The sequence below is a fragment of the Microtus ochrogaster genome, chromosome 5 (genome assembly GCF_000317375.1).
Source record: "Microtus ochrogaster isolate Prairie Vole_2 chromosome 5, MicOch1.0, whole genome shotgun sequence".
In the NCBI taxonomy this organism is placed as follows: Eukaryota; Metazoa; Chordata; class Mammalia; order Rodentia; family Cricetidae; genus Microtus; species Microtus ochrogaster.
In genome coordinates this window covers 30,908,136-30,929,277 of record NC_022012.1, presented here as the reverse complement: position 1 = coordinate 30,929,277, position 21,142 = coordinate 30,908,136, and the positions used below count along the sequence as shown (strand labels likewise).

The 21,142-nt window shown below is 37.6% G+C and overlaps 1 protein-coding gene across 1 annotated transcript in view; it reads left to right on the top strand.

Moving 5' to 3' along the window:
• Positions 1–21,142, top strand: part of Ccdc15 (coiled-coil domain containing 15) — a 71,215-nt gene that overhangs the window by 17,591 nt on the left and 32,482 nt on the right. Inside the window, exons 5-11 of the mRNA XM_026778956.1 lie at positions 207–320; positions 2,559–2,681; positions 3,817–3,939; positions 4,625–5,371; positions 6,977–7,084; positions 8,044–8,166; positions 20,255–20,347. Coding sequence (XP_026634757.1) covers positions 207–320; positions 2,559–2,681; positions 3,817–3,939; positions 4,625–5,371; positions 6,977–7,084; positions 8,044–8,166; positions 20,255–20,347 — 1,431 coding nt within the window. The remainder of the gene's footprint in view (positions 1–206; positions 321–2,558; positions 2,682–3,816; positions 3,940–4,624; positions 5,372–6,976; positions 7,085–8,043; positions 8,167–20,254; positions 20,348–21,142) is intronic.

The following is a 21,142-nucleotide window of genomic DNA, read 5'->3' as shown; positions in this document are numbered from 1 at the left end:
CGAAGTTACCCAGTTTTATCGCAGAATAATGACAGCAGTATTATAAAGTGCTCTCAGCAGACTGAAGTCTCCTTTGCAAGTAATCCTTTTGTCCTGAACCTGGCATCTTTTAATAATAGAGACCTGTTTTCCTGTTGGAACACAGGGTCCATTTGGTATTAGGATTTTAACCTGGTTTTGTTTTCTTTTTCCACCTTCTCTGGCAGCTTAGTCAAACTCTGAAACAGGCACGTCAGCAGCTGGCATCCTTTAAAACTGTGGGTGACAAAAAGACACCAGTGTTTCTAAATGATAGAAGGAAAGATTCTTCTGCCCATGAGGTAAATTAATTTTCAATATGCTGCTTTTAAAAATATGTGAAAATATATCTAGGAATTTATTTTTATATCAACATAATTTAGAAATGCAAAATAATCGAAGTGATATTTAATAGGGAATACTTGACTAAATTAAGATATACCTAAATAGTAGCCATTCTTTTGAAAAATTTGATTTTCAAATAATATCTGAAGAACAGGGAAAACTTTTAACTGAAAAAAGTAGTATATAAAATTACATATTCTATAATCTTAATTTTAAAAATACATGTATTTATTCAACAAGTGTTAACACTAGGCCATGGTGGTGCGCACTTTAATCCCAGTACCTGTGAGACAGACTCAGGCAGATCTCTGAGTTTGAGGCCAGTCTGGTCTACAGAGTGAGTACAGGACAGCCAGGGCTGCACAGAGAAGCCTTGTCTCAAAAGACAAACAAAAAATAGTGTTCACTGTTTCCTTACTAAAAAGTAAAACTTATGTATTATAAAAATTTTAAAATAAAGACAAGGAAATAAAAGTTATCTATAACAGTACACAAATCTGAGACACTGTATTTGATCCCAGCAAGTGCAAGAAAGGAACATAAGACCAATATTATCTTCCTGTACTGTAGTTATCCAAGTGTCTGTCTGTCTCGTTTTCTTATCACACTTCTCGTTTCAGATTCTTGTGTTCACTTGTTTATTACATCCTTCCCCAGTAACACTAAAGCCCCCCCCCCCCCCGAGATCTCTCGGTATTCTCACCAACAGGCTAACATTTGTGTTTTTGTTAGTTTGGTTTGGTTTTTTGATTTTTGTTTGTTTGTTTTGATGCAGGGTTTCTCTGTGTAGCCTTGGCTGTCTTGGAACTCATTCTGTAGACCAGGCTGGCCTCAGATTCACAGAGATCCACCTGCCTCTGCCTCCTAGGGGCTGGGATTAAAGGTGAGTGCCACCACTGCTCATCTTGAGTAGTATTTTTAATAAAGGAATTAATTTAATTCTAAACTTAAATTTAGAATGAAGAATTAGAAACTAAGTGTACATCCAGGCTTAAAAGTGTTTAAGCTTGTACTTAACAAAATGGCATTGTTTAGGTATCCTACTTATTTCAGATTTTCAATTCTTGTGTTTTCATGTGTTTGCTCAAGTTTGGCATTATCTTCTAGGTTTTAGTAAAATAGACCCTTACTTAAACTTTTTGGTGTATTTCTGCCCATCAACTGTCTCTCGGTTCTTTTTCCGGTTTCAGTACCTGCTTGGGATATGGCATGAACCATACACATTGTGTGCTGCTTAACTACAGCAATACAGTCTATCCTGCTGTGACTTTTGAGATACCTTTTCTTTTGTGCCTTGCATACTCTCAAAACTGCCATGTATGTGGACTGTTGGAGTCATGGGTGGGTACTATTAGAAAAGGGACTGGACAGTTTTACTCAGACAGGAAAAAGGTGTTGTTAGTTCCTAGAGACTGTTGTTTGTTTGGAATGTACTCAGGCCTTTCAATTGCCGTTTCTCCAGAGAAAATACTGTTTACTGACCTGACTAAAATAATTAATCCTGTAGAAGAGAGAATTAATCCTGAAATAACATCCTTGTGTAAACCAGTTTCATACGTCAGAGGTGCCATATGAGTGTAATTTATTATTATTATAATGATAATGAATTCAAACTTGATGCTTGTTTCCAGAGAATGCCATGTCCTTTTCCCAGATAAAAGAATAGAAATAAATCCACTCCATATAACTGGGAATGATCTGTGAAATTTTTCTTACATGTACACCTTTATTTATCTTTACTCATAGCTGACCTGTATTCATGTATGTGTGAAGCAGAAACTACTAATTGAAAAGAATTACATTGTAACCCAGTTAAATTCTACCTTCATTTTCTTACTAGACTTTAGTGGCATTATACTCCTATCTAATTGTCACTGTCATTCAAAAATTGAGATACAAGTACAACATGTTCTTGTTTGACCCTTGTTTGGTTGCCAAGACTGAAATTAAACGTCTTCTGTAATCATTGGTGGCTAGAATAACTGCACGTTGTCGTTTCTAAAGTTTATATATTCTTCCAGTGAATTTTATTCCATGTGTTGACATATGATTTATTTGTATAGTTGAAGTGAAAATGGTAATTCTTTTCCTTTATTCTAAGCTGCTAGGTCATTAATAAAGATTAAGTGAGTATCGTGAGCGCATTGCTTTCCCTAGACTATTTATATATGGACTGGCTTGTTTTATCTCCCCAGAAAGCACTTCTTAGCAAACCAGCATGCATCAAGATAAATAAAGAAGCAGGAGAGGAACCCCCTGGTAAGATCCACGAAGGCCCTTTAACTACAATTCATTACCAGAACTTTATGGAAAATCAGGTAGGGAAATGTAGATATAGGTGTTTATTGTCTATTTATATCTCTTGTAAAGGAATGAAAATTGAAAATTTTTAATTGGATCATCTTTTTATCATAAGGGTTTAAATGTTTTCTCTATGTTGTGAATGTATTTCCCTTATTAGACAGCAGACATGTGTGAGCTTCTCCCATTCTGTAGACTATCATTTCACTTTAACAGTAGCATCATTTATAGGCCCCAAAGTTTAGTTTTGGAGTGGTCTGACTTATTGTTGTCTTTTGTTCCTTGCTCTTTTAGTGTTACCTCTCCTAGTATACATGGGATCATGAAGTTTTATTCCTAGTTCTTCTAAGTATATAATTTTAGCTTACTTTGAGGTCTGTATTCATCTTTAATTGATCTTCATGAATGAATCGAAGAACGGGTCCACTTCATTCTTTTCTATGTCGATACCCAGTTATCTTAATACCATTTGTTAAAGAGTTATTCTTTTCCCATTGAATTGTCTGACACCCTTGTCAGATGTCAGTTCATGATAAATATGATGGTTTCTTTCTTACCCCTTCTCTTTCTAATATTCTGTGTGTCTGTATGATTTGCTTGTTAATTCAACCTTTTTTTTGCTTATTTTTGTTTTTTGTTGGTTTGTTTTTAAACCAGCTGACATTTTGATAGGAATTATTGAGTCTGTAGATCCACTTGTGAGCTATAGTGTTGGAAATGTGGCCAATGTGTGTGTGTGTGTGTGTGTGTGTGTGTGTGTGTGTGTGTGTATTCAAGTAAGGTTTCAGTATATTGCCCAAGCTCGTCTCAACTTTCATTTCTATCTCCAAAGTTCTGGGACTACAGATCACCCACCAAATCCAGCAATATTGTCGAAGAACCAATATTTTCTTTTAGTCTGAACATGGTATATCTTTTCATGTATTTAGATCTTTAATTTCTTTTAATAATGTTTTAAAGTTTTAAGTACACAGCCTTGCACTCTATAACAGTCAATTACATTTGAATACATTGTTTTGCTAGACTTGTTTGTGGTATCTAAAGTTTTGTTCTAAAGTTATTGTAAAGATATGGTTTCTACTTGTAATAGCTATGTTTAGTGAGCTTTTGGATTTTGCTTTTCATTTTTGTTATTATTTGCTTTTTCTTTAGGACCTTGGCTGTGGGGAAATTTCATCTGTTGTGACAGGTAAAAAGGAGAAAGAAGATTGGTGTGTGGGTTACCAGCAGGATCTCCTTTCTGAGGACAGAGAAAAGGCTGTCAGCAAAGTTCAGGTAAAGCCAAAAAAGTAAACTTACGGTCTTGGGGCACAGATCTATAATCTTAGCTACTTGAAAGACTGAAGCAGAAGGATTACAGGTTCATAATCAGCCTTGGATATAGCATGTGAGTTCAAGACCAGCCTGAACAATTTTGTGAGAATTTATCCCAAAATAAAAAGAGGATTGATAGCCAGGCGGTGGTGGCACACACCTTTATTCCCAGCACTTAGGAGACAGAGGGGTGATTGAGTATGTAGCACAGTGGGAGAGTGTTTGCCTAGTATGTATAAAGTCCTGCTTTAGTCACCAGTCGGTTAAAAAAAGGTGTGATTTGAATTAGGGATTTATGGTGTATTTAAGATTATTGACTCAGGGTTTTTTTTTTTTTTTGTTTTGTTTTTCAAGACAGGGTTTCTAGATGTATCTCTGTGGCTATCCTGGAACTCACTCTGTAGACCATACTGGCCTTGAACTTACAGAGATCTGTTTGCCTTTCCCTCCTGATTGCTGGGGTTAGAGGCATGCACCATCACCCGGTGACTCAGGTTATTTTAAAGTTGGACAGATACTAAAGTTTCACCCTTCTAGCTTTGCTTGATTATGATATCATTTAAGATTATTTTGGGATTCTTATGGGAAAATCTGGATTTTTGCTGCCATCTAGCAGTCTGTGTTTGTTATTTATATTTCCTTTTAGAAAGTAAAATTCAAAAATCCATTATTTGTTGTGATAAAAGAAGATGAACAAAAGCAATTGAATCTTCATAGCCTTCAGGCTGTTCTTCCACAAGCCCAGGATTATTTTGTAGAAGTTCAAGGCAACTGTCCAGAATCCCAGAGTGGTGTGATAGATGTCCTTAATGTTGAGCCCAAAGCTTCGAGTATTGAACCTAAAACTCCAGGTGTTGAGCCAAACACCCAGGCCACTGGAATTGAGTTTAAGACCTCAGAGCCAGAAGGCCAGACTCTTACGACAGCAAGTCAGGACATTGTTAAAGCCCAGACTGTTGAGCTTGATGAGAATATTGAGTTGGAAGCCCATGATTTTCTACCTCCAAATCAGACCTTTTCATCCAGAGACCGGGATTTTCTGCCCAAATGCCAAGACCAGGACTCTTTACCCAAAGACCACCATGTTCTCTCTAAATACTGGAATGTTCTTCCTAAACGTCAGGACCAGCATAGTCTACCAGTAGACCAGGAATTTCTACCTAGAAAGCAGCTTGCATTATCTGAAGAACAGAGTCATCCACTCGAATGTCAGATCCAGGATCTCCCACCTAAAGAAGAGAGTTTTCTGCCCAGACACCAGTATAATTTACCTATGTATCAGGACAGAAGAGGTCCACATGTTCTTCCTAAATGTCAGGATCATGATGTTCTTTCCAAAGACCAGAGTAATCTACACAAATGTCAGGAGCAGGATCTTCTACTTGAAAACCAGGTAAAATAAAGCGGAAAGGGGGTACAAGTCAGAAGTGACTTTGGTTTGTAATAGAATCTGCAAAGAATCTTCTATAGCTGATTTGGAGATTCCTAGCTAGAGACGGCACTTTCCTGACTGATTTTTGAAACTCCAGGGTTCCTACAAAATGTTAAAGTAGTGTCAGCATTATGTTTTCTCTATCCAGGAGATTTATATGTAAAAAATAATTCTATATTAGGATAAATATTTCTGTCAGCCATCATCTGTTTTGGCAGCTGAAGTTGAAAAGAGGCATGGCCTACAAGTACCAGCTGTATCTCTCAACACAGGTTCCAGACCACTTCTCTGCTAGAGAACATTAAGGGCCAGAAGAAGAAGTTGGGGCTGTGCAGAGAGAACAGTTTGTAGGGTTGTAGTTGGCCAGCTTCTTCCCCAAGCCAACAGTCTAAGCCAGCCTGTTATTCTTTTTTTTTTTTTTTTTTTTTTTGGTTTTTCCAGACAAGGTTTCTCTGTGGCTTTGGAGCCTGTCCTGGAACTAGCTCTGTAGACCAGGCTGGTCTCGAACTCACAGAGATCCGCCTGCCTCCCGAGTGCTGGGATTAAAGGCGTGTGCCACCATCACCTGGCTCAGCCTGTTATTCTTAATTAAGCAATCAGTGCACAGTGTTTGTTCTTTTTAAAGCAAATATGATGAAGCCAGAGTCAGTTCTGAAAGGTAGACAGGGAGAGAGTCACTTCCTCTGATGTCTGTCAGGATTTCTCTGGGCACCATCAGGTCTCCATCAGGAGCAAGGTAGAGCAGAGAAAGGACAGAGATTAGCAGAAACTTAACCCTTTGAGGTTTAGTTTGGTCTTGCAAAAACTCTAAGCTGACTTGGGACCTGACAAAGCATGACTTCTGTGATTGTGTTTTATATTACTCTGAATTTAAAAATTACCTGACGTTCTTACCAAAGTCTTCATTATTATTTCTCTCATACTATTCCTGCTGGACATTTTTTTTTCTCTTTTAGAAAGTAAATTTTAGGGAGCCATTCTCTGATATGACAGATGGGAAAGGGAGAGGAATCTTTTCTCTTGCTTGTTACCAGTGTCTGCCTCCCAAACCTCAAGTTCAGGATTTTATGAGAGACCAGGTAGGGCAGAATAGTATTGGGGGACCTAGTCTAGGTCCTGTTAGAATACACTCAGTGTGAAGAAGGATGTGTAAATGCTTAACAATTCAGTTCTTGCTCTTCTCTTTCTCTGTTCTATCTTGTACTGAATGGTACAAATGACGCTGTTTTAGTAAGTCAGATAAATTCTCCCACTCAAAAGGCAGTTAGTCTGTTTTAATTTACCAGGATTATTCTCTATTATCACAAGCTTATTGCCCCAACATGAAGAGTGTAAGAAATAGTAGACCTTAATCTATTTTAAGGTTTGGTGAGTTTGTTAGATTCTCCTGTGTGCAGTTTAAGAATTAAAATCTAGTAGCTTTGGATTAAAAGTGTAGCATTGTCCCCGATTCCTGAGCATCAATCAAGATTACATGGAGTTCTCCCTGAAGCCTGCAAGATTTTGACTAGCCTATTTCCCTGACTGATTATTATTGCCATTATTATTGGTTTTATTCTCTTTTAGGACATGTTTCTCAAGCAACCATCAACTTTCATGAAAGGAGAGAGAGACAAAGAGGAGTTACCTCTGGTGTGTCCTCAGATCCAGGACCAAATTTTCCTTAGAGAACAGGTAGAGCGCACCTATAGAATGAGGGCTATAACTCCTGAAAAAGAATAACAGACAATTTATTAAGCTAGCTTGTATGTGGAATACATAAACATAAGACTAAGAGTAAAATGTCGAGTTATTTTTAAATGTGCTAAAATAATCTGTGATTTACTTTAAAATACTCCTGAAAATAAAATTGGAGAAGGCTAGAGAGATGGCTCAGTGATTTAGAGCACTGGCTGTCTTCCAGAGGAATCAAGTTTAATTTCCAGCACCCACACTATGGCTCACAACTTTCTATAGCTCCAGTTCCAGGAGATCGAGTGTCCACTTCTGACTTTTGCAGGCACCAGGCACACATATAGTGCTCAGTCATAACACTTAGAAAACACTTATAAATGAAAAAGTAAGGGTTGCTAGTAAGTGTACCATAAGAGATTTATTATATTGTTTTGTTCCTACTTTATGTTTGTATTTTATGTTTATGTTTGGATTTTTATGACACACACATACACATACACATACACATACACCTTTGTTCTTTGTGACTCTAGAATTTTCTCCTATATTATGAGACGATCATTTCTATTGAGACAGTTTTGTAGTTCCTTTTGATTAAGTGTACCAGAAGGACTTCATCTTAGGAGAAATGGAGGATGGCGAGACTGCAAGAGGAGTTGCTTTGGAGGACTATACACATGGTTAGCACAGTATTTGAGCCCTACCTAACCTGTCTGGGAGAATAGTAGTGAAGAATATGCTTCACAGAACAAATCGCTTAGATTTGGGCCTGAGATTTGACAGGCAGTGAAGTGATCGCTTCAGGCATGTAATGTTAAGGTCAATAATAATGGGCAAAGAGCCTTTTTGTTTGCCATTCTGATTGAAACCTACTTCAATCTTCATCAGCTTTAATTGCTGCTGTAGATGTTATCTTCCTGTTTGGGCAATTTCTATTGATATTTATGTTATTTTTTTAGTACAGGAGCTATGAGCAGTCATCATGTGATATGATAAATGAAAGATGGAAAAAGGAATTATATCCAGAGTGCTACAGATATGGTTTACATGAAATCCAGGATCCAGACTCTGCATGCAAGCAGGTAGAGTGGAGTTTAGTAAGTGTGAACAGTTAAGAGTTTAGGCTGGTCTTTTTAGAGTTATATTACTAACAAAGTTATTAATGTTATTATCTTTATTGATACTAACATTGTATCAAAAATGATAGCTAACCTTAATAAAGTATTAATAATAGCTCAAATGTTTTTTTTTAAAGATTTATTTATTGGTTATATATACAGCATGTTTTCCTGCACACCAGAAGAGGCATCAGATCTCATTACAGATGGTTGTGAGCCACCATGTGGTTGCTGGGAATTGAACTCAGGAACTCTTGAAAAGCAGTCAGTGCTCTTAACCTCTGAGCCATCTCTCCAGCCACGCTCAGAAGTTTTTAGAAGCTTGTATGCATTATCTTTCTGAATTCTCACAATAACATGGGAGATAGATGCTGATATGATCCTTGCTTTATAGGTAAAATTATTTTGCAGATGTATTAAAATTGTTAATAAGAAATATTTCCACTTTTATGATTTAACATATTAGAACACTCTGGCTTATTTAGATTACCTGGGGCTATTACTGAAACCTGTAGTGTTTTCACTATTATGTCACCATTTACACAAATTGATGTGTGATTTAGAGCTTACGTTTTACACAGCAGCAGCCATCTGTTAACACAACTGAGAAGTGGCAAGAGAATTTACATCTTGGTAGTCGTGAACATTTTCCACGCAGACACTGGAGAGAAACATGCAGCAGGCGACAATTATGTGTACTATTATAGATACCTTTAGCCTGAAAGTGGGGAAGCTGATCAAGAGCCATGTTGCAGCTCATGGTGGGCATGCCTTTAATTCCAGCACTCGGGAGGCAGAGGCAGGCAAATCTCTGAGTTCATTGCCAGCCTAGGCTACAGGCTGAGTTCCAGTACAGCCAAGGCTACACAGAGAAACCTTGTCTAAAAATCAGAAAAAAGCAAAACAAACAACCCACATTTTATTTCAGAGCTTGTGCCAGAACTTGTTAGGGTGGTGTTGGCCAAAGTTTGGGGATATAGAATTAAGACCTCTAGTGTTTCAAGAAATATCACAAGACTGTGGTCTATTAAGATTTCTTTATGGCTCTTCTAAAGTCTTATGTATTCCCTCTAAAGTTCTATTATCAAATTATTTCTGTTTGTGGTTTTATGTATTTTAGAATCAAAGGTTCTAGGTAACTAGTAGTGTTAGGGTGCCTGAAAGAAATCAAGAAATTTCCTCTTGGTCTCATTCAGGGAGTCAGAATGACATGAAGAAGAAAGGCAGAAAGGAGGACATGGCTGAGGCTTCAGGACTGAAGTTCTGCTTTCTGGAACTTGTAGTTTGGCCTATAAAGTTAGCTTAAGGGAGTACCATCATGGCTTCTTCAACATTGTCATTAATAGTCCAAAGAGTAAGGCCCTTTTCTGAGGTGGGTCTTTTGCATTTGTTTTTTTCCTTGGCCTGGAGAGTCTCCCCTTTTTCCTTCATTGATTCTTTCTGTTTGTTATGATTTGGATATAAAAGACTCATTTGAAGGCTTGGCCCCTATGGTAGTGGTGTTGAGGAGTAACTGGATCATGAAATTAAATTGCTGGCCTCCTTAGGAGGTGGGGTCTAGTGTAGAAGAACATCATCATTAGGTTTATGTCTTGGAAGAATATACTTTGTTCCTAGCCTCTGCCTGTCTTGCTCCAGTTCTTCCTATCCACTGTGAAATGTATCATTTTGTTCTATTCATGCTCTGGTCATGATGATCTGTCTTACAAATATGTGGTCCTAGAAACAACACAGCCATGTGAACATAGGCTGACACCTCTGAAACTAATACAAAACAAGTCTTTTGTTGTTGTTGTTTTGTTTTTTGAGACAGGTCTTCTTCATGTTGCCCTGTCTTGGAACTCAATCTGTAGACCAGGCTGGCCTCAGATCCACAGAGATCTGCCTGTCTCTGCCTCCTGAGTGCTAGGATTAAAGGCCACTGCAACTGCCAGACCTGCCAAAACAACTCTTTAAAGCCTCCTTTAGTTTACCTTCTCAGGTATTTTGTTGCTGTGGTGAAAAAGCTAGCTCAACTTATCACTCTTCAGATTTTAGCTTAAATGGTACCCCTTTGGAAAAGATTGCCCTGGCTACCTTTTCAGAATTATGGGTCTCCCACCCCTTTTCCTGTGTGAGTATGTGTATGTATTTTAATATTTCCTTGTGTTCTGTTTGTTTCCTTCTCAGTATAAAACTATTTTCAATTATTTATTATATACATGTTCCTTTTGTTTATTTTCTGTTTTTGTTTTTGTTGGTTTTGTGTTTTATGTTTTTTTTTTTTTGAGATAGATGCACAGTCCAGGATGACTTCCAACTTGGTATGTAGTTGAGGATGACTTTGAACTCCTGATCCTCGTAGTTGTAGGTAGAAGTTTCTGTCCTACCAGCAACTCCCAAATAAACACACTGAGACTTAATATTACTTATAAATGCTCAGTCGATAGCTCAGCCTTGGTACTAGCTAACTCTTACATTTAAATTAACCTGTTTTCCCCTCTATGCTTTGCCACATGGCTCATGGGTTGTTACTTCATTTTCTATACATCCTGCTTCCTTGGCAACTGGCTGTCATCTCCCCTGACTCCGCCTACTTCTTCCTATCATTCTCCTAGTTTGGTTGTCCCACCTATAATTCCTGCCTGGCTATAGGCCAATCATCTTTTTATTAAACCAATCTGAATGACAAATTTTCACAATGTACAAAAGGATTATTCCCCAGCATTTCCCCTTTTTGCCTAATTAAAAAAATGGGCTTTAACTTTAACATAGTAAGATTATATATAACAAAAACAGTTATTAACTAAGAATTGCAGTTACAATATCTAGTCTATTTGTATTTGACAAAATTAGAGAAAATATTTTATTATCTGTCTTATCTTAGTTTTATACCTAATTTATCTTTTATTATAACTTATTAAAATTTTAACTGTGATTTTCAACTTCATCAAAGACCCATGAAGGATGAAATATTACCTAATAGCAGGGATATCAGGCTGCCTGGACAGTCATCCAAAGTTCCTCTGCAAAGTTGGGTCATCCAACTCTGGCCTACAGACCTAGTGTGACTGGAAGACATTTCTGTGAAGCAGGGAATTTTGAAGGATTGTTCTACCTTATTTCGGCAAAGTGTGGCAGTTACTCTTCTTGTGTCCTGCTGGTCCAGTTTAGACAGTAACTGTCAGCAATTGAGGCAAGGGCAGTTTCTTTGCCTACATGGCTAGCTTTTGCCATAAAGAAAGCAAACTCCATATGAAGTTTCTTTGATGCCCATCATCTTCTCTGAAGTAGATTGGTGCTGCCAGAAGCAGATGTATTTCACTGTCATGAAAAGTCTTAGGTTATTAAACATTAAATGCCATATTCTGTAGGTCTTTGAAGTATTTAAAGGTCATTTGTCTATCTAAATATATCTATGCATGACTTTGGAAACATACCTAGCATAAGCTTAACTATTATAACTAATAACTTATATTCTTTAATTATACATTATATTTTAAATGAGATATATAGGCATAATACTCCAAACAAGAGTAGAAACATAGGTACAGTAAGTTCTAACAAAAGTAACCTTAAATTTGTATCATTATACAAAAATACCTTAAATAGTAGAAACATATATACAGTATAGAAAAAATAACCTCAAATTTGTATCAATATACAAAAGCTCATACCCATGTAAAATATTTAAGACTAATAGTTGCTTTTTTGGTTTAAAAGTAGATTGAATAATATACCCTTTTATCCTATCATTTCTATATCATTCCCCTTTTTTTCAAAGGAGATCTTTGAATCTAATCTACATTGTTCAGTTTTTTTCCTGACCATTACCAATAACAACTTGTAATACCCCCACTTACATGATAACAAAAACCCATAAACAAATTTTGGACAATGTGGATGTAGTTTTCTAGACTATTTCCTGTTGTTTGGGAGTGTTGACATCTTTTGGGGAACTTTGAGAAAATTAGATAATTGTTAAGTCTTGGCTGGAGACTGTGAGACTGGATCATCTCAGTCAGCAGCCTTGGAGCTGTCAAACATTTGTTGAGTACCTGCCAACATTAGCCATTATTTAAGTATGGCCAGATACAGCTGCAAACAAGTCCTAGCACTTAGAATTTCAGACAGTCTCAAAAAGAGACTGGTGTGTAATCAGATAGTTATTGAGCAACATAATTCTTTCACAAAGCCCAGAAGAGAGGCACCTCTGTCCTAAATCAGGGTGAAGTTTGTGATCCTACCTTCACACAGACCCTGAAAATCCTCAATCTTAGAACAATATTCCTCTTCTTACATTTCTAATCCAAAGACATTAACAGTGCTGATAAATACTAATTCCTACTTAGGGATTCAATTATAACAGGGTTCCCAGTGCTGCCTAGCTTTTTATTTGTTGCAATACCACACTCTCATAATTCCTTTTTTTGTGTGTCTGTATGTGTGTCTGTGCCTATCTGTCTCTCTTTTGTCTCTTTATGTCTAGGTATGCAGAGGTCAGAGAACAACTTGGTGGAAATGATTTTCTACCTGTGATTGTAGGGAATGAACTCAGACCACTGCGCTTTTATCGCAGGAACCTCTACCCTGCTGAGCTATCATCTTTCTGATCCCAAACTCTCACACTTTCGTAAAGAAAATCAAAAGCTGGGCATACATCTTTAATCATATCACTGGAGGCAGGGTCAGTAATATTTACTTCTATGACTTCAGCTACTAGGTGATTTTAAAATTTGTCTTGGAATACCCAGTAACCAACTCAACTCTTATATTCTACAGGTACTCAAATTGAAGATGTTCTGAATACCTGTTCCAGAACAGCTCCTTTACCCACTTAATTGTGCAAGCTATAATCCTAGGGATTTTTTTTGTATCTCCTCTGTTTCTTCATCTTAGATTCTTTTTTCAATTAAAATTTCTTATTATTGCTGTGTTTATGGAATGGTGTAAATGTAAGTTTGTGTTCCATGAAGTGTGTGGAGGTCAGAGACAGCTTTGTAGAGTCAATGTTGTCATTAGCTTGTCACCTTGTTCCACCTGTGTTGACTGAGGTTTCCTGTCCTGCCTGATCCTGCAGCCATTCAGTCCCCCAAAATACACAGAGGTCTACATTAATCATAAACTGGTTGGCATAGTAGCTCCATCTTCCTCTTAATTAATTCTTACATCTTACTTTAACCCATTATTCTTGTCTGTGTTAGCCACATGGCTTGGTACCTCTTTTGGCAAGGCAGTCACATTTTGTGTCCTCTGCATTTGGATGACGACTGTAGACTGAATCTTTCCTCTTCCCAGAATTCTTGTTGCCCCGCCTTTACTTCCTGCCTGGTTACTGGCCAATCAGCATTTATTTAAAATACAAGTGACAGGGTACAGACCATTGTCTTACAGTACCCCCCTCCTGTTTTTTAAGAACAAGAACTCTGAATCGAATCTCCTTTGTTTAGCTTTTCTCCTGACCATTATTCATAATAACTTGTAACCAACATTCTAAACAAAGACAAAAATTCATAATATATTTTTTGGGGAATGTGGGCGTAGTTTTCCAGCCTACTTTCTGCTGATTGGGGGCACTGATAATCTTATAGGGACCTAAAGAAAATTTAGAATCATGGTCAAGTCCTGACAGGAATATTCTCTGAGGCTTGATCATTTCAGCCAGCAGTCTTGAGGCTGTTCTGGAAGTAGAACTCAGACATCTGGGCCATCTGCTCCTATCGGAGATTTTTCAGGATGTTGTCCATAATCAAACCTGATTTTTTTTCTTAACCTGGAATGAGTCCACAGTCTCTCATTTCCTGTGGAAACAAAAACAAAACCTCTTCTCCAAAGTAACATATTTTTTGACTTAAATTTTAAAGTCAAGCCATTTTCAAAATATATATGTTGGGTTAATCCAGCAGCATTTATAATCAAATATCTTTTAGCAGCTTTTGCTCTTTCCTCAGCCATCAGACAATTTAAAGATAAAATAATAACATACAGTATCCAGACTCTCTATGTATTTTCATCTTTATGTGGCTTTATTTAAAGCTCTATTATTTTTATTTTTAATTTTTTGGCTTTTTGAGACAGGGTTTCTCCGTGTATCGTTGGCTGTCCTGGAGCTCTGTAGACCAGGCTGTTCTTGAACTCACAGAGATCAGCCTGCCTATGTTTCCCAAGTGTTGGGATTAAAGGTGTGTGCCACCACACCCAACTACGCTCTTTCTTAGTTTTTTATTTTAAGAACTTTATCCTTTTCCTTTTCTCTCACAAGCCTACATATATTTTTTAGCACACTGTAAACCATTTATTGGTTTCTTCATTTGAGTCTATTTTTACTCTCTCTTTTTCTGACTACATGAGTCTTTAATTTGCTGAACAGTAGGCTAGGATTAAAGCCATGGCTTTGACAGCTGTATCCAACCCATTCCTTAGTTTTCTGAGAGCCTAGCTTCATGGTGGAGGTACTGACTGGAGCCATGTTTATTGCCACATCTCTGTGGAGTTTTAAGGTCCCTGTCACCACCAAAAATCATGTGGTTGGCAAGTCATAAACACCATTTAAGTGTTTGCTGGCAGGTTCTCTTAAAATAGCTGTAAGGTTTTTTGCAGCTAAAGCTGAGTCAGGAAGCCTCTCTTAAATGAGGTGCATTTGCCTCTAGCGAACAGAGCCTACCTGAGAAAATGCTTTCAAGAAGCCTGCTTAACTCTGTTCATTTTTGTCTAGAATTATTTTCCAAACTCTCTCAGGTTATAAGTGGTTTTAGCTGTTTATGCTGGCACCATTTGTTGACAGAGGTTTCTGTCCCACAGGGTCCCACAGTCATTTAGTCCCAAATAAACACACAGAGGCCTACATTAATTATAAACTGATTGGCATAGTAGCTCAATCTTCTTCTTAATTAATTCTTAATCTTACATTAACACATTATTCTTGTCTGTGTTAGCCACGTGACTTGGTACCTTTTTTGGTGAGGCAGTCACATCTTGTATCCTCTGTGTTTGGCTTCCTCTCTGTCTGGGTGACGACTAAAGACTGAATCTTTCCTCTCCCTAGAGTTTTCATCGCTCTGCCTCTACTTCTTGCCTGGTTTCCCCACCTATGCATCCTGCCTGGCTACTGGTCTATCAGCATTTATTTAAAATACAAGTGACAGGGTACAGACCATTGTCCCACAGCACACCTGAGAAGAGGGACTTTGAGTTGAGAAATTGTCTCCATCGGATAGGTGTGGACATGTCTGAAGGGAATGTTCTTATTTACTAATTGACGTAGGAAGGCCCAGCCCACTGTGGTGATGCTGTCCATGGGCAGATGGGCCTGGACTGTATAAGGTAGGTAGATGAGCAAACCAGGTCAGGCAGGCCAGTACACAGACTCCTCATGGTCTCTGCTTCAGTTCCTGCTTTTAGGTTCCTGCCTTAGCTTCCCTCAATCATGGACCATGACCTGTAAGACAAACTCTTTCCTTTCCTACGTTGTTTTTGGTCAGTGTTTAGCACAGAAACAGAGAACCAAACTAGAATAGTTGGCTGTCTTCTTCCACAGTTCCTAGGAATCAAACTCAAGTCTCTGTGCTTGTGCAGCAAACACCTTAACCTGCTAAATTATCTTGCTCTCTTAGATCCTCTTGATAAGGCAGATTGGGGACAGTTCCACATTAAACTCTTCTCTTTGTATTTTTGTTGCCATAATTTTAGCTCGGATCTTTACCGTTTCTTAACTGGTCTTTTAATCAACTTCCAGTGTCTACCTCTACTTCATCTGATCTAGGAAACTGACTTCCTGATTTTGACTTTTCTGTTCCATTTCAAATTATCTTTACAATACAACTAGACAGAATCTGTTATTTATAGATACCAATTTAATTTTTAGTGCCCCCCAAAGTGATCAGTTAGGAGAATTCATTTTAATGAATTTTTCAATGCAGTTTTAAATGCAGAAAGTATTGATAGCATGAAGATCAGTTACCTTTCCATTTTCTATTTCCTCAGCCTTTCCTTTTCTCCAGACATATCTGCTCTCAACAGTTTAAAGTTCATGAGTCTAGACCACCTAATTTTTATACACATGCATACAGATAAATTTTTGATTGGGTTGCATATCCTGTTATTTTTATTTAATGACATTGTATTATATTGATTGTTCTGCAGTTGGCTTTTTAAACTTCACATATTAAACTGATAATAAATTGATTTTTATGTGTAGTAAAGAAATAAAAATATTTAGGTATACTGGTACCCTTTTGGAGGTATTTCTAGCATTTTATGTCTCTAACTTCTATTACATTTACTCATTGGAAGGCAGTGACACTGCTCAAAACCTACCCTCCTCCTCAGACTGTGACAAGCAAAAATGCTGTAGGCCTTATCAGAAGTGCCTGGGAGGTGATTTTATCAATGGATCAATTTTAAAATGAAAAAAAATTTAAATAAATGTGGGGAAGAAAAATGAAATATAAAAAGTAATTCTGTGCTTCTTGTAATGTATGATGAAAATATTGTAAAACTTTTAAAACAAAATGTTGGGATATATAAATATAATACATAGATAAATTCTTATAGAGCATTTAAACATTAAAGATTGGGGATTTTGGTAGAGTGCTTGGTTGATTTGTACATGAATAAGCCTGTGGTTTGATGCCCAGCCCTGCATAAACTGGGTGAGGTGTTGGAGGCCTGTAGTTGGAACAGTGAAAGGTGGAGGCAGGAGGACCAAACTGCATGGTCATCCTATGCTACATACGTAGCAAGTTTGAGGCCTGCTTGGGTACATGGAGTGAACCCTCCCTCAGACCCCTCAAAAAGTATACAGAAAAAGTATGAGTCCCCCATTAAGGCCCTTCCTCGAAATTCTAATTCTAAAATTCCAATTCTCTTCCCAGTATTAATCATGTTAGTGTATGTATTTTTATAGTATTTCGTAAGCATTTAAGTACATCTGAATGTAGGTGCTTTTAAAACTTGTGGTGAAGGCTTGGTGAGATGGCTCAGAAGTTAGGGGCCTTTTGCTGTGATCTCTCTGAGTTGGATCTTAGGAACCTCACAGTAGAAGGAAAAACTAACTCCTGAGTGTTGTCCTCTGACTTCTACACATGCTCTGTGGCATGCTAATCTGCCTCCTCCCCCACAATAAATGGGTGTTTAACTTTTTTAAATTATTGTAAATACAAAATTTAGCATTTAAATAATTGTACTTATAATATAAATATATTTTTGACATTTGGAAACAGTTTCCATATTTAGCCCAGATTGGCATTGAGCATGAAAACTTGCCACAGTCTCTAAATATTAGGATTATAGGTGTAGGCCACCACTCAGCTCACTTTAAGCCTCTTCAAATATACGTTCCAGTGGCATAAGTACCGTCACATTGAGAGATATGTAGCCTGACACCCATCTATGTCTAGAACATTTTCTCACCTTATAAATCTGAAATCCTATCGAGAACTCTATATTAATTAAATAAGTCTCCCACTTCCTCCTCCTTACCTTCCTGCTTCAATCTGATTCTGACTGTTTTAAGTACCTCATGACGTGACTTCCTACAGTATTTGTCCTCTTGTGACTGTCCTGCTTTGCTTAGCATAATGCTACAGCTTAGTACAGTATTTTCACTTTAAAGTCATTAATAGTATTTGTGTGTGTGTGTGTGTGTGTGTGTGTGTGTGTGTGTGTGTGTGTTGCGTTTTGTTCATTTATTCATCCACCCATGGACACTTGGGTTGTTTCCTGTATTGCTGTACTGACCAGGAGTATATAACTAACTGAAATGTCCCATTCTGCTGTTGAAGGCAGTAACTAGAGAGACAGTGATGGAAGAAGCTTTACTGGTAACAAACTAGCAAGTGTGAGATAGAAGGCTTTCACACCCAGGTTTCATCTTGCCAGAGGTTACAGACTTCAGCTATAGTCAGGTGAGCTCTGTACTACTGATGATGAATGCTTTTGTGTGTTTGTTCTGGGAAACCCAGGGCCTCGTGCATGCTAGGCAAGTATTTTCTATGGGGCTCCTACACCTAGCTTGGCAATTAATTCTTATAATTGTGTTGATGTGGTTTTGATGCTTTCCATAAGTCACCAGGAATAGCAGGTGTATGTGGTTTCTGTAAACCTAATGCTAATGAGTAGGAAAGTAGGAAGTCATCTTGCCAGGGGCTTTCTTGAATGTTTCCCTTTTCTTTTCTTTTCTTTTTTTTTTTTTTTTTTTTTTTTTTGTGAGGCTGATTTCAGTGTTAACTATTTGAAAAGTGGGTCATAAGAGAGCAAGGCAAAACAGACACAGTGAAAATCCATCTGCTAATTGCTAGGATGTGAGTTAACTGATTCAGTTTCAGTTAACAAACTTCTAGTGTGTGCATGACTTAATTGAATTGTAGTTTTAGGTCTCTGGGGTGATAGCTTATTGTGGTTCTTGATTTTGAGGTTTACTTCAGGTTGCTTGGTCCCACGTTCTTAGGTAGAATATCACTGTGGCAGATATATGTGGAAGAAAGGGGTGTTCAAGTCATGGTAGAGGGAAAGAGAGGAAGGGAGTGGAGGCCCAGTATGTCTTTGAAAGTCACTCCCAATGGGCTACTTTCTCCAAGTAGGCCCTACCTCATAAACATTTCAAAGCCTGCCAAAATAGCACCTATAGCTGGGTACATGTATATGAACAGATGGGGGTGGCATTTCATATTCCAAGCATATCAGATTTGAGATTTCTCCTATTTGCTATGTTACCTTTTTATTCCGAGAGTATCCATTTGTACGCAAGTATTACTATAGTCCATTTTATTTTTTTCTAACATTACCTATATTTAGTATTATATTCAAGAAATTGCCTGATCTGGTGTTAATAGCTTTCCCCTCTTCAAGGCATTCTGTAGTGTGCTTTCTTATGTTTACATCACTTGATCTGATTCATGTTGAGCTAAGGGCCTACCTTCATTTTTTTTTTTTTGCATGTGAATAGCCATTTCCCAATACTATTTGTTGAAGAGACTGTCTTTTCCCCAGGATGACCTTGCTTTCCTTATTTAGTGCTTTTGATCATATGTACCAGGGCTTATTTGTAGTCATTTAATTAATATACATGCTATATTTGGTTTAGATATTTCTGTTTAAAGGTTCTGATTTAATTTATATGGTTCTGTGGGGTCTATAACTCAGCAGTAGAGTGTTTGCTTTACATGTACAAGCCCCCAGTTTTCATTCCCAGCACCACAAAAGGAAAATAAGTGTTGTTGATCCCTTAACATTGATCTCAGCTGGCAGCATCACTAACTCAAATGTAAACAAAACTAATCTAACATGTATTATCTCTGCAAGGCATATCCCAACAATAGCCTCCCACCCCCAGTGCACGTGTGTCTTGTGCTAAGAAATTAATATACACCCCAACTTTTCTATGCTTTGGAGTGATAATATATCAGCAATATACTGTGGGGAGAGGGTCATCTTAACCAGTGAAATCACCAACAGAAAGTACAAAAACACATCAAGTTTGCTACCATGTAGATTGCAGAAAGGATGCTTATTTATGATATGAGAGCTGAAACAGAGTCCCAGCTGGCAGCATACATGTTTCGTTACTCAGATCTTTCATGTCTCTGCATGTCTGCCAAGGACTACATAAGCACTGTGAGTGTTGGGGTTCCGTATAGATTTGAACGTGCAGACAAGTTTGTAAATATGATGGTGAGTACAAATAATAAAGATTAGCTACCTGTACAGTTTGGTATTTTGTGAGTTTTCACAGGGTTGGCAAACATGCCACAGTCAAGATTAAAACATTTTCATCTCCTGCAAGAAATCCTGTTGCCAGGTACAGTCTAGTTCCTTAGTCCTGCTTCTGGTACTAAAGATAAATAACTTTACAATAAAGAATTTTAAACTATTTTTTTAAAGTAGAAATTATTACTTGACATAAAATGTCCAGGTAGGTGTACCAACTAGCCTGAATTTTCTAGAAGATATAGTAGGTAATGAGCCCCAGTTTCTTCTAGCCGTACCGGTTCCAGGAAGAGTCAGTAGTCAGACACATGAAGAGGATTCACAGAACTTTTAGCAATTTGTCACTTTTGTAAATTGATTTGTGTAGCAGGTTTATGAGGAGTATCGGTCGGGACTGAGCAAATACCATGCTTCACTGGCCTTTCAGTCTGGAGTGGATCAAGAAGAAGACAAGAAAGAGGTATGTTTCTGAATTCTCTGTGATGTTGGAAGTAGTTCACTATTTTAACTCGTTAAAACAACAGAAATTCTGGAGCTGACCCTTTGAGAGAATGGGGTCTCACAACCATCTGTATCTCCAGTCCCAAAGGATCTGATGTCTTCTGGCCTCTGCAGGGCACTGTTTGCAGATGGTACATAGTCATCATCACAGGCAAAACACTTTGCTAACATGCACAAAAGATAAAAAATATTTGAGTAACCCAAAATGCATTCTGTCAGCTGGACTGTTTCAGCTCCATATCACAAACAAACAGCTTTTTGCAATCTATTTGGTGCCATATTTGATGCATTTTTAGTGCTTTTTTTTAAAAAAAAAAATTGGTGATTTCTCTGGTTAAGATAATCCCTCAACTATTCTGCTAATATACTATTACTCCCAAGTATAGAAAGTTGTAGTGTGGATTCAACTCCTAGTATAAGGAGCAGAGGGAGGGGAAGGCTGTTATGTGCCTTACAGAGAAAATAAGTGTGTTAAAAATATTAATATAAAAAAAAAAACTAGAGACCTGGGGAGATGGTTCAACAGTTAAGAGCACTGACTGACAGTCACTGACTGCTCTTCCAAAGGGCCTGGGTTCAGTTCCCAGCATCTACATGGTGACTCACAGTCATCTGTAACTCCAGTCCTAGAGGATCCAACCCTCTCTGTGGACAGTGCAGTGTACAGACACATGTTGAACAGTCATACAGGTGGGCAAAACATCCACACACATAAAAATAAATACTTTTTAAAAAAGAAAGAAATGAATAAAAA